The sequence below is a fragment of the Typopeltis vanoorti genome, chromosome 25, assembly GCF_054136105.1.
Source record: "Typopeltis vanoorti isolate ZY-2024b chromosome 25, IOZ_Tvanoo_1.0, whole genome shotgun sequence".
NCBI lineage: Eukaryota > Metazoa > Arthropoda > Arachnida > Uropygi > Thelyphonidae > Typopeltis > Typopeltis vanoorti.
In genome coordinates, this window is record NC_143573.1 from 39,941,266 (window position 1) to 39,963,106 (window position 21,841).

The 21,841-nt window shown below is 36.3% G+C and overlaps 1 protein-coding gene across 4 annotated transcripts in view; it reads left to right on the forward strand.

Annotated features, from left to right (window-relative positions):
• The window catches only part of LOC150092679 (mediator of RNA polymerase II transcription subunit 25-like), a 616,627-nt gene that overhangs the window by 17,527 nt on the left and 577,259 nt on the right, over positions 1–21,841 (forward strand). For 3 of the 4 annotated variants that reach the window (XM_090414304.1, XM_090414306.1, XM_090414307.1), the window contains exon 2: positions 14,544–14,674. In XM_090414304.1, coding sequence (XP_090270430.1) covers positions 14,556–14,674 — 119 coding nt within the window. In that variant the 5' untranslated portion in view covers positions 14,544–14,555. Of the gene's footprint in view, positions 1–5,670; positions 5,700–14,543; positions 14,675–21,841 lie in introns of those variants that run through there. The other variant, XM_090414305.1, reaches the window with a different exon arrangement.

A 21,841-nucleotide genomic window follows, 5' to 3' on the forward strand; every position in this document is an offset into this window, starting at 1 on the left:
CCGAGGTTACGGATCCATCTTGCTGACAGCTAGAGACTCTTCACTTGGAGGCCTGCAGATATGAGTACAAAAGGAAAAGTATAAATCTACTTTCCCCATTTACCTCTTGCCAATATATGGTATTGACAGGCCATAGGCTTTCATATTTTCTCTATGTAGAGTTGATATAAAATAAACTGAAGGTGAATAGTATCATCTTTGGATGTTTTTTTTTTTTTTAATGCATGCTTGAAAGGTATACAGAACACATTAGTATTTGTACAATGGGGGAAACTGTCTAATCTGGTAAATCTCTAGACTAAACATGGGCTTCAAGGCCTGTTTAGTCTAGATTGGTTATAGTTTGATTCCTGTTTTCTTGAATAAAACAACTGAAGACTGTAGTGTAGTGTTTTTGGGGATGACACAATGAGGGAGTTTGTTCAGAGAACAGAGATAGATGGAATGAAAGAGCAAAAAAGTGAAGTTGGTTTGGCATGTCGATGTTGGACAGTAAATGGATGTTAACTAACAGCTTCTGGTGTTCTTGCAGTTTTAGAAGAAAGTAAAGGTGATGGTGACCAGTAAGTTCATTGGAATGTTGTCTGTGAAAATAACTACAGAAGCAGCATAGTATTTGCCAACATCGATTTGTCCTTTTTGGAATAGCTTCAAATTATTTATTTATATTTTTTGGTGCATTACCTCAATTGTGTTAGCAGTAGTATTCCAAGGCCATGTGGATATGTTAGCAGTTGCACAAGTGAGTATTAGTATCTTGAGTGGAAAAAGGGCATTTTTTATGGTTTTATTTATTCATATTTGCCAGCAAAGGTTGGTCGATTGGTAGAGCCTCTGCTACTAATGGCTCAGTTAAGTAAGTTTGAACGCGGTTAGTAGTTGGAAGGGGACCAATCGTTCGATGCTGTTGGCACACTCCCTCCATGAGTCTTTGGACTCCCTGGAGGTGTCAAATAATAATGATAATATAATATATGGGGGTTCCCCCTTTTTTGGGGTGGGTTAAGTTGAGCCCTTCTCATGATTGTTAGTACATGTATGTTCACAGGGTTGATTTGCCTGTTCTGAGGGATGAAAAACCAGAGTTTCCGGGTGAAAATAAACCCTTTGTCTCTGTATGAGACTGGCTAACTCACCTTTAGTCGAAAGATAAAGGTTTCTCGCATCATGGATGAGAATCGAACCCTGGTTGTTCCGACCAGAGGGTTTCGTCTATACTACGGATGCACAGACTGCGGGCCGCATGTGGCCCTCCATTGATTTGCTGCCACATTTGATCCCACCTCACCGTGTATTATTTTAACTTTAACAAGTTACACGATAGGTAATTTTTAAAAATGGTACATGTGCAAAGCAAAGTAGCTGTGATGTCACGATTGCCTGTCTACTTATGATAATCGGTTAGTAATAATGTTAACAAATTTTATAATTCGTCTATTTGTCAGATGAGTATTCTGTTTTCGTAGGTGCAGTTGCTACAATTAATTATCACCCCTAGGAAACGGCAAAAAATGAATTCTACAATGGATAAAGCAGGGCCAAGTAGGAAACGCAAACTACAGGATGAAAAACGGCAATTTCAGGATAGCTGGACCGAAAAATATGGTTTTGTGCAGTCGTTTAATAATATCGTGTGCTTGATTTGCAAAACTGCTGTAGCCATACCAAAAGAATACAATATAAGGAGACACTATGAAAGTCTGCATTCTACATTTTCAAATCTACCCGAAGAACTACGTAAACAAAAGATTTCATTTTTGAAACGAGAATTGACAGGTCAGCAAGTGATGTTTACAAAACCTATTAAGATTCAGAAATCGCAACAGAAATAAGGTTTGAAATATCTCGCCTTATAGCAAAAAGGTGCCGACCATTTACAGACGGAGATTTCGTTAAAGATTGCCTTGAAATAGCTGCTAAAAAAATTTGTCCTGAATCAGCCAAAAATGTTGAGAAAATTCAGTTAAACAGGATGACTGTGCAAAGAAGAATTACTGCAATGCCGGAAAATGTAAAGGACCAATTAACATCTTATTCAAAGAAATTTGCATATTTTTCATTAGCTATTGATGAATCAACTGACATTACTTCCACAGCCCAGTTGTTAATATTTGCACATGGAATAATGCAAGAGTTTGAGGTAAGTGAGGAACTGATTGGAATGAGTTCATTGTCAGATCAAACGAAAGGTAATGACATGTTCACTGGGCTTTTGGAACAGTGTTCCAAAATTGATTTAGATCTGACAAAATTATCAGGTATCACGACTGACTATACCCTTTCCATGATAGGAGCTAATTCTGGATTGGTAACACTGAAAGAGCATTTGGGACGGCACGACGATGAGTTGATACAGTTCCACTGTATAATCCACCAGGAGAGCTTGTGCCCTAAGAAACTTGGATTTGAACATGTCATGAAAGTTGTGGTTTCAACGATTAATTTTATAAAATCCCGTGGCCTTAATCACTGACAATTTAAAAAGTTTCTTGAAGACATTGGAAGTGAATATGATGACTTAATTTTTTACACAGAAGTGAGGTGGCTAAGTCGAGGACAAACATTGGAGCAGTTCCTAAATTTAATTGATGAAATCTTCATGACTGAAAAAAATAAAAACGTCACTGACATAAAAAATCCAGATTGGTTATGTAACTTAGCCTTTCTGGTTGACATTACTAATCATTTAAATACGTTAAATACGTGACTTCAGGGCGAAGATCAATTGGTTACTCAACTTTACGGCCACATTTTTCTTTTCAGTGCAAGTTAAATCTATTTCAAATCCAACTGAAGTCAGGGAATTAAATCCATTTTCCTAATTATAAGAAAGTTTCTGAAAAGTTCAATGTCAACTTCAAAATTGTGTATGTTGAAAAGATTGATAACTTGATATCAGCATTCAAGGATCGGTTTTCTGATTTTAAAAAAGTGAAACCGTTGCTAGATTTATTTTGCAATCCTTTTGCTATTTTGCCTGAAAATAAACCTGAATCAGCACAACTTGAACTCATCGACATTCAAAACGATGAGAGCCTGCGAAATAAATTTAACGAAGGCAATTTATTAAACTTCTATCGTTGTGTCGATAAAAACAATTATAAATGGTTGCTAGATAATGCATTAAAATGTGCAAGCCTCTTTGGCTCAACATATATTTGTGAACAAACTTTTTCAGTCATGAATATTAACAAATCGAAAAATAGGAACCACTTGAGTGATAAAAATTTAGAATCAATTTTGCGGTTGGGTACTACAAAACTCTAACCAAATATCAAAACAGTTGTCAAATCAATGCAATGTCACTCATCAAATTAAATTCACTTACTTTTTATTACCTTTTTTGTAACAATTATGATAGATATAAATAAAATAAACTATATGGTAGATAACTTTCAATTTTTTTTTTGGCAGCCCTCCCATAAGTAACAATGGAACTATGTGGCCCTCGGCCTTAACAAGTTTGTGCATCCCTGGTCTATACCAATGATTTTTTATGGTAATATCATAAAAGAGGTTGTTCAACTTATATGTACTCCTGAGTACATGAGAACTAATATCAATTCCTGAGTACTGTGGATAGGCAAAAGAGCAGATGAAAATAAGAGAAACTTGTTAACATTGGATTTAAAAACCTGTGGATTGTACTCTTTAAGAAACATTGTTCAGACAGCAGTAGAAAGGATGAATTAAGAGGGGAAAAAATTTGTGAATTTGGAATTGAACTGCAAGGGTGCAATAATTTCTGCACTTGTTTTAACATATTTAGAAGAGAGGAAAAATTACCAGTATAAGTAGTAGAAACTGTACATATGTACAGTAGAAACTGAACATATGTATAAAAGGAAGTGGAGTAAATTGATGAAAAATGGATCATTAATCAATTTAACTGCTCTTTTCTGCACTGAACAAATGAAATATTTTTATATTATTCTTAGGAACACCACCCCTATATGGTAATATTCCAAGCTGCATGGACATATTTGTGATTTGTATAAAGTTAATGAGTACTTTTTTTGGGGATGGTACACAATGGTAAGGTGTACTTGCACCTTGTTTAAACAGTGACATTTGATATATGGTTGCGATACATTTTAAATTTTATAATATACTATAATTTATTTACATGTTTATCTGATGTTCAAATAAGCTTAGTTATTTAATGAAATTTTTATTTTTACTGTGTCTTTTAAGATATTTGAGGTGTCATATAATAATAACTATTTTTAGAATTTTAAATTACTTTCTTGTAGGTATATTAACACATTCACACAAGGCTGTGTCTCACATCAGTTTCACCTCAAGCAACACTGTAATTTAGTGGTACAATGAAACTTACCTTGTTTGATTTGTGACTATGCAGTATGATGTTCATTCCAGTTGTTTCTAATTACACTAAATCTTCTAATTACTCTATTTTTCATTAAATACGGTATACATTGTATGCTGTTTTAGTCCCACAAAAAAATTTACTTTGTTTTGCTTGTATCTCTGCAATATGGTTCTTGTAGGGGAGATGTGTTGTAACTATATAGGGTCATTTTCGTTCTTGTGCTAAACTACCAATATATGCCAAATATGCACTGGACACATTCTGGTGTCCTGCCTGGAGATCAAGTATATGAGTTGATTTGTCTCTTCTTGCAAACATGTTAAGTACATCATTTTACTGGGTTTTATCTGGCTTTTGCTGATGTTCTCTTTAAGAAGTAATAAAAAAATAAATAAAAATTGTCTTGAACCATAAAGTACAAAATGAAAAGGATTACTAGTTTCTTTTCCCCTTTCACATTATGAAATTAAACATGAGTCAGAAAATGAGTGAAGAATTAACTTCAGAGGCTGTGTCACAGGCTGTTTTTACTCATGATGGTATCAGCATCCAGCAGCAAGGGATAACTGATGTAAATGACTGGCCAAGTTGCTGTACTGTTGATCAAAAAAGATTACTTCTGTGCAAAGTATAACTGGCTAAATTATCAAAATAAGAGATTTGGATGTAGGACCATTGTTAGGGTATATGTGCTGCTAAATTCAAGAAAATGTTTTTTAAGTCGTTTTCTAACACTTGGGTACATTTTGCCACCCTCCAAGCCTGTTCATGGGCATTGCCTAGTTAGTAGGGTATGACAGTTCTGTTTGGACATCTGTTATCTAAACAAATCGAAAAAACTTGGAGTGCAAAGCAGATGAGCATGAAGATTTCTAAGAAATGAGCAAACAATGAAGTTGCATATTTTGGTGAAAATAGACAGCAACAGCTATCTTTAAGAAAGAAAACATTAACATACTGTATTACTATTAGGTAGTATGAAATACTACCTAATAGTAATATAGGTAAATTTTTTTTTTTTTTAATTTTGTTTTCATATCCTTTAAATCCATCTATATATAAAGCACTGGGTAATGCTTTAAGTGAAAAAAAATTTTTTTTTTGGATTGCTAAGGAAGTGATATTTGTAGTGTAGAGTTTGAAAGTTAGAATAATTCCAAGAAGAGAAATCTCTTCTTTGTGAAATATTTGGATGTTGTCAAAATGAAACATGGAAGAAGTTCTTTCTTTCTTTCTTTCTTTTTTTTTTTTTTTTTTTTTTTAATGAATTTTATTTATTTATTTCTAGTATTGACATTAAGGTTATCAGCATTCCATTGGAGAATGTTTGGAGATCAGAATTTATGACCGTAGAAGCTAATATTCTGTAAGTTTTGGTTATTGTGTAGTGCAGTGGTTCCCAATCTTTTTTCACTTGTGTATCCCTTTTAAACCCATTTCTATAAATTGTACCCTTTGTTTTTAAAATAGCTGCTCTTAAATACTGACACTTTTGTTCAGTGCCTATCTTAATGTAAAATTGTTTGCTTTACTTGTTTTCCCACCATTACTGATTATTTTTCGTGTACCCCTGAATGGCCCAGCACGTACCCCCGGGGATGCTTACCACCGGTTGGGAACCGATGGTATAGTACAAGGTTTGTCAAATAGGGAATGAAGTATACTGTCATCAGCAAAACTGTATATAGATTTGCAGTCATTGATATATAGAATAATGAGAGTATATGAAGAAAAAAAAAAAGAAAGCCTTATGGAATCATAACATTAGTTGCAGAGTTTGAAGATAAAGATCCACCATCACACATAATGTGTGACCTAAGATAAAACTGGCAACCCAGTTGCAAAAGCCTGAAGAAAGACCATATCAGGAGAGCTTACTTATTATTACTTTTTGCGAAACCTGACCAAATAATACCTTAGCAACTGCTTGAGATTTCCTGTACTTTTCAATGGCATTTGTCGACTTTCATGGTAAAGATTTGACACCCATCTTAGAAAGTGTTTTGAAGCTGTCCTAATTTCCAGAGTACAGGATATGGAACAAGAAGAAATAAAATTAAAATAAAATAAAACTCTGAGCACAGAATTTCATTCTGGAATTCTGTGCTCAGAGTTTCCTGCTTTTAGTCCATTCAGCATTTTGGATGTAGTGATAATTTATTTGCAGTTATTTTCTCTTGTATAGCCTTGGCACATTTTTTGGAGAAACAACTCAGATGAGAATGAGAGCTTAAAGTGTAATAGGAAATAAATGCTTCCATACTTCTTCTTCTGCAGCTTTTCCCACTTCAGTAGGGTCGCTGTTTGTGGTGAGTCTCCTCCACAACCTCCTGTCTTGGGCTGTAGCCACATCCAAGTTCTTCATCCTCAAGTCCTCCTCCACCACCATCTCCCTCCATCTCTTTTTTGACCGTCCACACTTCCTCCTCCCCTGCACATCCATCTGCATGACCTTTCTTCCCACACACTCTTCGTCACTCCTCATCACATGACCAAACAATCCCAACCTTCCTCCTGTATCTTTGCTCTTAAGTTCGTAACTTTCACCGTTCCCCTTACATAGTCATTTCTCAGACGATCCTTTCTGGTCACACTGCACATCCACCTAAGCATTCTCATCTCCACTACCTCCATCCTGCTGATGTTATTTTTCCTCAGGGCTACAGTTTCCATAGCATACATCATAACTGGTCTCACTACTGTCCTGTAGATTTTGCCTTTTAGATTGATCGGCACTATCTTATCACATAGCACTCCAGCCATCTCTCTCCAATTCCTCCATCCTGCTTGTATCCTGCATCCCACTTCTTTCTCAGCCTCACCATCCTCTTTCATTATTGAACCTAAGTATCTAAAGTCACTGACCTTCCTGATGACATTTCCTTCCAGCTCCAGATCTGTCTCATGGCTGCCATCCACTTTGCAACACGTATACTCTGTCTTACTTCTGCTCAGTCTCATATCTCTCTCTTCCAGTTCTTTCCTCCAACTTTCCAGTTAGCTGCCACTTCTTTTCTTGATTCTGTACACAGCATGATGTCATCTGCATACAACATAGTCCAAGGTACGTTGTCGCTCACATCCTCCATCACAATATTAAACAGGAACGGACTTAATGCTGACCCTTGATGCAAGCCAGCTGTCACTGGAAAACTTTGTCTCTCTCAGGCAGGTTCGAACTCTTGTCTTCACATTTCTGTACGTCTCCTGTACCAACCTGGCATATTTCTCCGGTACCTTCTTCTTCCTCAGACACCTCCAGACTTCTTGCCTTGGCACTCTATCATATACTTTCTCCAGATCAATAAATACCAGATGTAGCTCCCTTTGCTTATCTCGAAACTTTTCCATCATCTGTCGTCAATCGACCAGGCATGAATCCAAATTGCTCCTTTGCAATCTCCATCTCCTTCTTCTGTCTTCCATCAAGAACCCTCTCTAGGATTTTCATTGTGTGGGACATCAACTTTATTCCTCTGTAATTCTTAGTCTTGTGCATCCCCTTTACTCTTGTAGATGGGGACAAGAGTACTTTCTTTCCATTCCTCGGGTATATTTTCCTGTTGAGAAACTTTTGTTAACAGGTCCCACAGCAGGTCAATTCCTTCTTCCCCCAGTGCCTTCCATGCCTCCACTAGGATCCTGTTAGGGCCCACTGATTTTCCATTCTTCATCCTCTTTTTGGCTTCCTTCACTTCCACTCTACTAATATTCTGCACTATCCCCTCATAAGGCTCCCCATCTTCTCTGTGAGTCCTTGCATTTTATTCATTCTCCATCTGTTTCTTATATTCATATCCCTCCTTAATACCCTTCCTCCAGAGTCTTTAATCTGCCTCACATGTACGATGTCCTTTGCCTTATTTCTACATTTTGTCAATCGATAAATCTTTCTCTGTCCTTCCTTTGTTTCTAATTGATCATAAAGTTCTTGATATGCCATGGCTTTCGCCTGTGCAACAACTCTCTAGGCTTCTTGCTTTTTCTCTCTGTACAACTCTCTGAACTCTCTGTCCTCTTCTACTTTTGACTCATCCCACTTCTGCTTTGCCTTCCTCTTAGCTGTCACTGCTTCTTGTACATTATTATTCCACCACCAACCCTCCTTCTGCTGTCTAATCTTTTCGGATGTTTCACCAAGCATCTCAATTGCACAGCTTAGAATTACTTTTGAATTATGTCTCCACCAGTCTTGTACACTTTCTAGTCCATCTGAAATCCTCTCTAACACCTTCTCCCTAAACCGTTTCTCACACTCTCTTCTTTTAAGTGAAACCACTTAATTTTCTTCCTCCTGTGGCTTCCAAAGGTTCTTTTCTTCGACTTTATTTTAAAGTCTGCGCACAGCAACCGGTGTTGCTGTGCCACTTGATCTGTTGGGATCAAGTGCTTGTATACTAATAAGAATTATTCATGTCATATGTTTCAGTGTTTGGATAAGAAGGCTGTAAACAATTCAGCCAAGGAAATGAGGTGTAGAAGTCACAAAGATCATCTCAGAATGGAATGAACTCCATGGGAGAGAAGGCAATTTGTGGTCTGGAATCGTCTGGAAACATCCAGTTTACTTGAAGGATTGCTAGTAAGGAAGAGATTGAGTATTTGAAAATTTGAAAATTAATTTGGTTTGTATGGTATTTTGGTAGGCAAGGAAACAATTTGTGTAAGATTATTGGTAATAGTAAATGACTTTCTGCCTGCTTGTGTATGCAATTGGAAAAGGCAAACCAGTTATTTTTTTATATCATACCCACACACAAAAAGTTTTATGACCTATAACACATCAGCGCCTTGTGTGGGTAAGAAGAAAGAAGGAATCTGTTGACATTCTTGAATGGACAGAGGTTGTCTTTGGGGAAGACAGTGAGCAAGGCTGTTCCAAAGAATAGAGACAGATGAAATGAAAGAGAGGAGGAAGAAAAGTTGGTTAATTGGATAAGCTGAAGCATAGTAAATGGTCATTCAGTGGCAATTGCTCTTGTTATTACAGTCTTCGAAGAAAGAAGAATGATGGTGGCCAATTCCATGAAAGTACTTCTATGAAGAGATATAGGGAGAAATAATGGGTATGAAATAGTGATTGGAAGGAATCTGAGAGAGAATGCGATGAGGATCTGAGAGAGAGGCTGCGATGTATTTGTGTCAGGAAAGCTGGAGGTGTGAATCCAAGAAATTCCATTGGAGATCTGAGTATTATCAAAAGTAAAGGGAAGTGTTCGAGATCTTTACTTTGCTATGAATTAGTTATTTCTAATATTTGGCCACTACAAGGTTTGTTAAATATAAGAATGAGGAATGGAGAGTACTGTCATCAGCAAAACTATGAATAGGATTTAAAGTCAGTGAGGGAGGATCATTTATATAGGAGTGTGGGTAAGAGTACAGAGCCCTGGAATATTCCTGCATTGGAGGAAATGGAGGGGGGATGGAGTTGGAAACCACTTACCATATCGTGTAGCAAGCATTTGAAGAGCATGAGTAGGCCTCTGTCAGATCTGATTATATGTCCTAGAAATGTTAGACCAACCACATGGTCCTCCAAATCTTTCCATGGTGTGTTACAAAGTTGGTGGCGAAGGCTAGATCATCTGTGAATCAAGAATGGCAAAATCCACATCGCTGGTCACTAATTAGCTGGTAGGCCAGGTGACGACCTCAATGGTTTTTTCGGAGAATTGAAGTAAAAGGAGCTGAACAGTAGTATGTTGACCGATTCTTATTGTCCCCCTCCTTTTTTGGGGGGGGGAAGGTACTGAATTTTAGGCTTGTTTCTGTAGGAGAGTAAATGTCACTTGAGTAAAAAAGATTGAAGAGATGCTATAAGATTGTTGTTAGCTCTGGAGAACGAGGTTTATAACATAAAAGGTGAGGATACTATTGGCACCAGATAACTTGTTGGTGTCCAAGCTATTCAGATTCTTCTGATTTCTTTCTGATGAAATACTAGGGATAGCATGGGGAAAGCAGTTGTGCTTTTTACTTTAGTCATCTGTGCAAGAGTTGGAGGAGCAGTGTGATGCAGTCATTGAGCCATGTCTGAGTGCTATACCAGTGATACCATCTGGATGTTGTTGAGAGCATTGGAAACATTTAGATTTGTTGATTTTTTTTTTTTTTTTTTTTGCTGTTGCAAGCTACAGTATATATTGGCTGATTTAGCAGTGCTGGAGTTTTTGTCTTGAGATATGCTGTTTTTTTTAACATAATTGTTGAAGAACCATACCTTGGGATAATAGTTGGGTATTTGGAGTGAAATGGAGGGTGAAGGGCTTTATTCTATTAAGAATTATTTTTTTTTTATTCATTTTGAGCAAGGTGTTTTGGATCTAGAATGTTGAAAAAGTAGTCATACTGTGGGAAGAAGGAATAGAAGGCACAGAAGTCTTCTCATTTGTTCCTTGTAATACCAGATGTGGCTGGGCGAAGGTTGTTCCATATGAAGAAAACATGGATAAGGTTATGGTCTACATTACCAAGAAGAGAATTGATATCTGCAATGTATTTGGAAGGAGTTAATAAGCAGTCTAGGATGTCGGCAGGATTGTGGGGGGTTGTTTGGTATTCTGGTGGCATGTTCGGTCATTGCTAATGGCATTTCCCTTGTCATCTCTGCCCACTTCATCAGTGGTGAAGCCATTTTGAGTTCTGGATGTTGAAGTTCTCTGAAGAAGACTTTCTCACTATTTGGATATTTTAACTGCAGGAAATCCAGCTGCAGAGTCAGATAGTCAAAGAGATAGAGATATCAGATGAATGCATTGATGTTTTGTAAGTAGATTTCAAGTCAAAGTGGATCAAATGGGGTGGGGATTCTAGGTTTCGCACTCTGCCATGTGGTGTTAGTTCTTGTTAATTCATAGACTCTGTTCATCTAGCAGAAGGAATTGTAAGGTGTAGTAAAGGCATTTAAGATCCCAGTAGTTGTCGAAGTCACTAGCTGAGGTTCTGTTAAGAACTGATAAGTTGATGACTAAATGATGGTGTACATCATTTATGTTGCTGTTAAAACTACAGATGTTGGTAAAGTGGATGGAGAAGATTTTAAGAATTTTTGATGTTTGCGTTTTCTTCACATGGATTTTCATTGCTTTCTTTCTTTTTTTGGTTGGATTTTAGTTTTATTTTATCCCATTTTCTTTTGTGCATTATACTTTCTGTCCACATAGCTTGACTTCTTTGAAGACCTATTTAATGCTCTCATATGCCAGTTAATCCTGTCTGCATAATTTATTATAGCTGTTATTGGATGTATTCTTCTAACTGATTTGTAAGATAATAAACCCCTCTCCAGAAGGAAAAATCCTATCTTTATATGATATCGGTTAACTTACTTTCAGTTCAAAATTTGAGATAAAAGTTCTTCACATACTGAACTGGATTTGAACCTAGGTCTTTCCTACCAGAGGTCATCATAGATACCAGCTGAGCTACAGAAGCTAAGTTTTATTTATTTTTTAAATTGTTTATCTTAGCAGACTTTAAAATTGAATTTTGCTGCAATATCTTTCATTATTAGTGTTGAGAAAGAGTTAGAGTAGGGACATGCAGCGGTGCAAAAGGTAAAAACTCATAGACATACTGGCCACATGAAGGAAATTCTCTCGTCCAGGTGTGGACTCAGCAGTTCTCCTCATATATCACCATACCTGGACTTCCTTCAAGCATGATCTGGCAGAATAAGTAGTGGTAGGTATTTTTTAGCTGGTCAGGAAACCTCGTCATTTGTTACTACCTCAGTTGGTTCTGTGCAATATTCATCAGCCAGCCTGTAGAACACTTTTGCTGCTATACCCTTAAATAGGTAAAGATCTTGGTTCCTACAGTTTGTAATTTGGATGTCGTTGAGGGATGTCACCTGCATTGCATTGATAAAAGGGGGTATGGAAAACAGACTGCTTCAGGCCTCCATTAAGCAAGGTAATGGTATTTGACCAGCTGATGAAAGACGTCCATCACCTAGTTGAGTTGTGAAAATAATTTCCAAGAGAGATTACACTGTTAGCAAAGCTGAACTGGAGGAAATCTATATTTAAAGAACTCTAATGGAAAACTTCAGAATAGTTATTGACATTAGCAGAGTGATGTAGGAAGCAAACAAATTTGCTAGAATGGAGCAGAGAGATTTTTAACAAAAGCATATTAAACACAAGATATTCTAAGGTGAAAACTCTCTGACATGTATATCAGATCAAACCTTTGAAACAAAAAAGAGTCTAGATACACATTTTTGAAGTAGTTAATTATCATTGGAAAACTTACACTCACATTCTGGAAGCAGTCATACCATCTATCCCAGCAGTATGGCATTCTCAAAACAATTACACAGATCCAGACCAAGAGCTGTGTCGTTAACAATGACACAGCTCTTGCCAGCGAACTCTGCTCTCTTGACTAAAACTCCTATAAAATAAATTACAACATATCCCTACAATTCTTCATCTGACACACAAGATCACATTAGAACTATCCCTTATATGTTCAGATTACATCTGACGAGATAGCTAAAATTCTTCATAAATGTAATCCCTATGCAACTTTTGGACAGATGAGTTGATCCTTTGGATAGATTGGCAGGTCTGCCTAAACTATATTTGCTATCATCATTATTGCAAGTCAGGATTAACAGACCACTGCAGATGCTTCATCACATAGAAGGTGCAATAAGTCTGAAAGAGACTGTTTTTACAATTGGTATCAATGAAGTCATTTGCTAACTTCAATATTTGGCTCTGTTAATTTGCAACTGGTTTGCAGTCATTTGAAGGCTACATTACATCTGGTCCAACTTCTCTTTCTTTTATCTGGTCCTAGAGGTCATCAAGATTAGACATCAATTCCTTTGTTTAAAAAAAATTCATTTTTTGCAAACTACCTAGATGGTTGCTTGTGTTCTGTAACAATTGTTTGTTTATTTGGAAGATGCTGGTTGGAAAGCCAGTAGAAGTCCATGATGAGTCTTTAGACTCCACAAAATTCTGCTGTTAATAATAATAAAATATTCACTTAATAATAAATATGCATTTGTGTTCCTCTGGTTGTTTTTATACTGTAAGCAGTACTACTATGTAATCAACCTATAAGAGCCTTTGATGTTATTTGTTTTTCTCTTATGCTGTGAGTAAATACTTTTATATAGTGGTATGAGTTATATTTAAAAGCTTTATATAATTATTAAACATAAGTCCAGTTTCACTAAATTAAATTGAAAGGAGAGTCGCAAAGCTCACTGCATTTTTTTTCTTAGACTTTTATTAAATTATGTTTGTTTATTATTATTATTTCTTATAATTTTGTTTATTAAAAGATTGAAAGGGTTGAGTTTCAAAGCTTAGTGCATTGGTTTTCTTAGAATTTTGTTTATTAAAACTCATAGTAATGGTAGACTAAGGCATATTAGTTATTAAGGAATTAATTATTTAATTTTACTAAAAGAACTGTGACATATAATAGTACTTGGTCATAATAAATGATTTGACAGTCAAGTATGTAGGCCTAAGTACTGTTAAGGAGATTATTATTATGGAAGTTTTTTCACTTGGCTATGCTACCAATTATATATTTGGTTTAATCCTTTATGCAAGTGTAAGCAAACAAAATTTGCGCCTGAAGTATTTTCAGGACTGGGGTAACTCCCACTGATGAGACTTCAATAAAGGTCGAAACTGGTCTGGACAGTGGCCCTTCCCTTATTGCATAGCATTATACATGTCTGCAAGGAGATGTGCTTTGCATTATGGGAGATACTAAGGAAAGTGATCAGAACTTACTCCACATTTACCACGGGTTGCCCCAGTCCTGAAAGTACTTCAGGTGCAAACTTTGTTTGCTTACTTGGATAAAGGATTAAACCAGATATATAATTGGGAGATTATTATTATGTGACAGCTCCATAAAAAATGTTCATGATTATATTTACTATCTTTATTTTCATTGTGTAGAATACTTTATAGAATTGTGGCATTTTTGGTATTAAAATGTGTATCACAATCAAATGAGATGTCTATTAAATACCATTAAATTTCTTTCTGCATACTGAGCATTACTAATGTGCAAATAGCTGGCTGAATGAAATTATAATGTATTTTGATAAGTCTTGGGTAAAATTACTACATAAGACGTTATCTATGTAAGAATTTCTGCTCAAGTTATTGTGCAAATGACAATATCAGGAATACATGGTTGATTTTTTTCTCTCTGTCTTTTTTCCTAGTGTTATGTTATCATGGTAGTAGCAGATCAAGGAAATTGGTTAGCTGATGTTGTTTTTGTTGTGGAAGGAACAGCAAACCTGAGTCCATATGTCGACAATTTGAAAGTGAATTATATCATTCCGACTTTAGAGTAAGTATAATGCAGTTTTATTAAAATTTAAATTCCATGTACAGGTAACCCTCGTATAACGGGATGTTTGGTTCCATAGAAATGCCGCGTTATATAAATCGCATTATGTGAGACTTAGATCACATAGAAAAAGTAGGGTTAGGTTCTGAAATCTTTTTTTTTTTAATTATATAAACAATGACATTCCAACAAAAACAATATTTTTATTTAATTCAGGTAATTCATCTAAGTTAAGAAAACATAAACTATGAGACAAATACGTAGTATAAAATTATAAAAATTACAAATTGTACATAAATTTCATTGCACATAATGCATAAATGTTTTAGACACAATAAAATAAAGCGCATATTTTAATCGTCATCACTGTCTTCAGAAATAACATTTCGTAGATGTTTTTTAAGTGGCTGTAGGTCGTCACCACTTGAAATCTCTTGAACATCATTTGTATAATTCTCATTGCATACTTTGGCTGATTTAGTCATCAAGAAATCAGTAATAAGACTTTGCTTTCCACTATGCTGCAATTTTTTATTAAGTTCATAATATGGCACTAAATAAATATTCAATTGTCTTGTGAATTATCCTGAGCGCTCCATTGAGGGATCATTATTCGTAAAATAACTTCCTAACTTTCTTGCTAAGTCCAATCCTTCTGCTATTTCTTTAAACTGAATTCTTGAACGGATTCATTGCAATCAGAATCTTCGGCAGAACTTTCCCTGCCATTTGGTTTGATGCCATCTATTAATTGTACTAGTTCTTCCTCATTTAAATCTGTTTCTGCATCAATTAATTCACTAATTTCGTTTCCAACCATATCGCAAAAGCCCTCTCCACCAAAAATGTGTGCGACGTTTATTATACACGTAGCTCAGCATCCACTGGAGGTACGAAATTTTGTTCCAGAACGGCTTCAGGCCATATTTTTTTCCAGCATTCAGCAAAAGAGGATTGTAATTCCTTAATGGACAGAGAAATAATTTTCACACAATTCAATATTGAAAACTCTTTCCACACTTGAGGCAGTGTCATGTTTGGATTAGATACCATTTTTTCCAAAATTAATTGGAATGTTCGCTGAATATAATATGACTTAAATGTTGATATTCTTCCTTGGTTGAGTGGTTGAACAAGTGAAGTATTAGGTGGCAAAAAAGTTATTTTAATATACGGATGGCCTAAATTTGTTGGGTGGCCTGGTGCGTTATCTAAAATTAGTAGAATTTTGAAGTTCATATTCTTTTTCTTTGTGTAACTTTCTACATCGGGTACAAAACACTTGAAAAACCAATTTTCAAACATTCTAGCTGTAACCATTGCATTATTTTTGCCCGTCAATAAACAGGTAGGGTGGACTTGTTGAGTCCTTTCATCACATGAGGATTTGCAGATCAGTTAATAAACATTGCTTTTGTCATGTAATCACCTGATGCATTACTACAAAACAGTAGAGTAATTCTATCTTTGGAAACTTTGAATCCAGGAGTTGATCTTTCGTTTTTCGAAATATAGGTGCATTTTGGCATTTTTTTCTGATATAACCCAGATTCATCCACATTGAACACCTAGTCTGCACTATAACCACCTTCTTTAATGATTTTTAAAAGTTCTGCTGGGTATTTCTGGGCAGCTTCAATGTTTGCTGATCCTGATTCTCCCTGGATTTTAAGATTATACAAAGAAAACTGCTTTTTAAAGTTTTCGAATCAACTCTTACTGGCACAAAATCCATGCTGAGAGATTTCTTCTGAAGAATCTTGATCTAGTTCTTTTAAATGTTTATAAACTGAGAGCTTTTTGCTTAATAAAGTGTTCATCCAAAGGAATTTTCTTTTGAGTGCAATCTTCTATCCAAATCATTAGAGATTTCTCCATTTTTTTTTATTAGAATATTGCAAACACGAGCAACACACTTTGCACTTACCATTGACCCAGCAATAACACTTTCTCGGATTTTATGTTCATTTTGTTTGATTGTTAGAATTGTTGATTCATTTAAATTCAGAGTCCTTGCAACAACTCCTGATTTTTCTCCAATTTTCAACCGATCCAAGATTTTAATTTTTTCTTCGAGAGAAATGAATTTCCTCTTCAATGTTAGTTTTTCCCCTTTCGTTGCAGCTTTTAGTGGCCATTACAATAAAAATAAACTTTTACATAAAAAAAAAAAAAAAAAAAGCATTACATATCTAGGTAACTCACCAGAAAACCAACTGCTCAGCTTGAGAATAACACACTTATGGTTTTTAATGCACAGAAAACAAAGGCAATTTTCAACAATAAACACTTTATACAGTAAACCCTAGATGGCGAACCTATGGCACTCGTGCCAAAAGTGGCATATCTGAGAATTTTGCTGACACATCAACGATTTACAGGTGATATCCTTTTATATGCTTATAAATTATTCAACTTTTTTTTAATTATTACAATATGTACAAGCTGAATTTTGTTTTACACAAGAGAGCAGCTATAAAGACGTGCATATGATTGGTGCGGTATTAACAAAAGATCACGCAACCCAAAGACAAAGGCAACCGCAAGTCTTGAATTGAAATACTAATTCTCTTCAATCGAATTCCATAACATCTGAAGCTGTCATAACAACATTCACTATTAGTTTTAACACATTCACAACAGGGTGTCATTTATCGTTCCGACGGAACTTCTCATTACTGACTGGATCAACTCACAAAAACGTTTCAACCCTTGGTTGAATTTTATGGCTGCTTGTTTGTGTTTGAGGTGGTAGGCGAACTCATACATTCATTATATGGCATGTTTCAATTCTTGGTAGAATTTTATTTTAAGTTACTTTTGTGATCTGTCATAATGACATCGAGAATTTCAAATGCAATAAAACAAACACTTATTTCTATATATAATAAATAACGGAAAAACTCACGTAGAAATATTATTTAATGGTATAATTTTAGCCCGTGTGTCACAGGCATCTTCAGTACAATTAATTGTACTGAAGATGCCTGTGACACACGGGCGAAAATTATACCATTAAATAATATTTCTACGTGAGTTTTTCCGTTATTTATTATATATAGTTATGTCTACTCACGGTTTACCTCTTTTAAAACTTAAACACTTATTTCATAATTGAAAAATTGGACAATAGTTTTTAGTTAGACACTGTGTTTCAATGCAACATATGGTTTTGCTCAAGTCGATACAGCATAGTTTCTGTGAGAGAGAGGACATATGATTTATTAGTTAGCACCGTTTTTATTCCATCTGTTTCTAATTGCATTATTTGTTGACAATGACATAGACTGCGAAAGCCTCTGTACAGTACCTTATTCAGGAATTCAATGAAACTAAATTCGATACTTTTAACTACTTGAGCGATACAGGCAGACACAAATATAATGAAGATAAAATTTGATTTTTAAGGCCCGCGGTGAAAAATGTATGAAAAAAAATAAATAAAGGGTTACTAGAAATTGTAGACCGTGTTATATTGAAACCGCTTTGAAAAAGGTATGCTACAATTTGTAGACCGCGTTGTATAAGTGCCACGTTATACGAGGGTTACCTGTATTTAGATATTTATATGCCTATACTACTCACGTGTTTTTATTTACATGAGCAGATTGTGCAGAAACAATGTCTCTCACCCATTCATTCTGTCATGTTCGATGTCGACGCTAGCTGGTGAAAAGATGTACTGTCAGAGGGTTCCTGAAAGATTTGTGATTTTTGTTGATTTATTAAATATTTTGTTAGATTTAATTGTGTAATTTTAGTATATTATTGAAGTTTTATTAGTGTAGTTAGTGTACTAAAGTGTTTTATAACATAATCTATGTCGGGAAGTTGCCGCTAGAGGGATTCGTAGTGTGTAGTGTTCGTGAAAGCTCCTGATCAGATAAGCGTTATTTTCAGTTATCGTTGATAAATTTACTTTAATATTGCGTAGTTTTGTTTGCCTTGCATATCTTAGTGTGTCTGTTTGTGTGTTTTTGGTGTTTATAATTTATAATTTGATAAAATATGTTACTAGTAAGTAAGGCTCCAGTACGAAGGAAAATGGCGGCCAGTAATGATGGTTCGCCATCTTCTTTCAAGAACGGTAATGTAAAGCAGATGAGTCAGTGTACTATCTGCGAAATGTACGCTTTGTGGAGAGCGGTCAGAGTGTGGTTAGATGATAATAAAGGAGTGAATGTGTGTAGAAAATGTAGGGAGAATGAGGAATTGAAGTGTATTTTGGATCGTGAGTGTGATATTTTTGTCAAACTTCAGAATGAAGAAAATAGGGATATGACAAGAAACGGCGAGGTTGTACCAGAGAATTGCGAGAGTGTGAATGTAGAAAGTGTGAATGATAGTATTAATGGTTTTACAGAGAATAAAAAAGATGAGATAGATGCAATGAGTGAGATCACGTTGTTGAATGGTGCAATACAAAGGGCAAAACAGCAGCTAGAGCGTATGAGCAAAACTCAACTGAATGAACCAGCCAATAATAAAAAGTATGACAGGAAAAATAGGCGTATGAGTGTGAACATGAACAAAATGAAGGATAGAGTGCTGTATGGAGACTCGTTAGTACGAGGTGTATTAGTAGAGGATTTGACAAAATCGTACCAACCTGGTGCGACCATAAAAGATGTAACTGAGTCTATTAGAGAGCAAAAGGAAAGGGTGAAAGAAATGATTGTTGTGGCAGGTACGAATGATTTGAAAGGAGATAAAATGGAAATGATAGAAGACCTGAATGAATTGTTTGAGGTAGCAAAAGAAAAGAGTGAGAGAGTTAGAATGATGAGTCTTTTGCCACGGTATGACAGTGAAATGTTTAAAAGGAGGGCTATAATTGCGAATGACTTTATGCGCGGGTTATGTATGACGAGTGGTGTGGAATTTATGGATGTGTGGGGTGAGTTTGATGGGCGAAAGGATCTATATAAGATGGATGGCTTGCATTTGAATGGATACGGTGTAAGAAGACTTGAGAAAGTGTTGCTGAATGTAGTGGATGTGCCAATTTAGGGAAACTAGATTTGTTAAGGGGGGGGAGTAGATATACAGTCCTTAGGGAGGCAGTTGAATGTAAGAATGAATATAATATTCCAGAGCAAATAAGGACAACAAATCAGAGTGCAATAGTTAATATAAAGCATCAAGGTAGGGTTGGGGCTAATGGGGGTCTTAAATTCATGTACTCTAATACTAGGAGTATTAGGAACAAGAAGAAAGTGTGGCCATGGTTGGCACTTCCAGACCACAGGTTATTGGTATTAGTGAATCATGGCTGACTGTAGATGATATAGCTAGTGGGATTGAATGCGATGGGTATAGTGTGTTCTGGAATGACAGGGAGAATAAAATGGGAGGAGGAGTATTGTTGATGATAGCTGATGAGCTACAGCCGAGGAGAATAGAAATTGAATTGCAGGATAGAGAAAAGAGCACATTTGAGGCCATTTGGTGTGAGATTGTGGCTAGCAGAACTAAATATACAATTGGGTGCTGCTATAGACCAGGTGATGGAAAAGATGGTGGTGACAGTATGCACAAGCAAATAGAAAAAATGAGTGGAAGGAGGGTAATTATTATTGGAGATTTCAACTATGGTCGCATTGATTGGAGTGAGGAGAGGACACACACGGGAGGAAGGAATTGGATTTTATGTGGTTATTATTATTATTATTATTGTTCCGGGAAACTCCAAGGAGTCGACAGACTCATCGAGGGAGGCCCTAACATCATGTCAAGAACAACTATTCAACATTCACACAGTATCTATCATACCTTGCCTTGAACTCATTCACAGTCGTAGCACCCACAACAGACTCTGGAAGCTTATTCCACTCATTTACCACTCTCCAAGTAAAGAACCTAGCTCTAACACCCTTGTCAACCACGCTCTTGCCCAGCTTCCATGCATGGCCCCTAGTCCTCCCACCACCAGTCATATTTTCAAAAATATCTTCTGGATCAATCTTATAAAAACCCTTCAGTAATTTGAATGTCTCAATCATATCACCCCTCCTTCGCCTATCGTCCAATTTCTGCAACCCACAAATCTTCAACCTATTCTCATAAGGTTCATTCCACAGACCTGCTATCATCTTGGTCACTCGTCTCTGGACCCTCTCCACTTCCTCCCCATCACGAAGAAACCCTGGTGCCCATAGCTGGGCACAGAAGTCCAGATGGGGTCTTATCAAGGCTCGATACAGAGGAACAACAACTTGTTCGTCTCTGCATGTTAAAGTATTTTTCAGAAGCCAAGTGATTTGGTGAGCTGTTTTAGTTACTTTTGCAATGTGCCCCCTAAACTTCAACTCCCTATCCACCAACACTCCCAAATCCCTGGCCTCATCAATCTCCTGGAGTATGATTCCACCAATGCGATATACTGCTGCTATTCTTTTCACCCCAAAGTGCATAACCTTACACTTTGCCACATTAAATTCACATCCATTTTTCCTAGCCCAGTCCTCCAAACTATCGAAATCATCCTGTAAAATTTTGACATCCTGTGCACTCACAATTGCTCTACCCAACTTTGCATCATCAGCAAACAAGTGAACAATTCCTCTCAAATCCTTTCCAATATCATTGATGAAAAAATTGAAAAGCAGTGGTCCAAGAACAGAGCCCTGCGGCACTCCACTAGTCACAAGACGTCTTTCCACTCCTGAATAAACCACTCTTTGATATCTCTCCTTCAACCACCCTCTTATCCATCTCACCAACCCTATATCTATACCCATCTGCTCCAGTTTACTGATTAGGGTTCCATGTGGTATCCTATCAAAGGCCTTGGCAAGGTCCAGTAGTATCACTGTAAACCCATTACCCCTATCCAGTTCAGCCATTACTGTGTTATAAAACGTGAGCAAGTTACTGAGGCATGATCTACCCTTCACAAAACCATGTTGTCCCCCATACAATATCCCATTTTCATCTATCCAGTCCTGTATTCTTTTCTTAACTAATTTCTCTAAGACCTTGACAATGATTCCTGATATGCTAATCGGTCGGTAATTTACAACAGCAGTCTTGGAACCACCTTTATGCAGTGGAACTATTTTACCCTCTTTCCACCCGCTCGGGACTAACCCAGACCCGAGACTCAAATTAAACAATGGTCAAGGGTACTGACAATTCTTTAGCTGCTTCTCGTACAACACGAGCTGG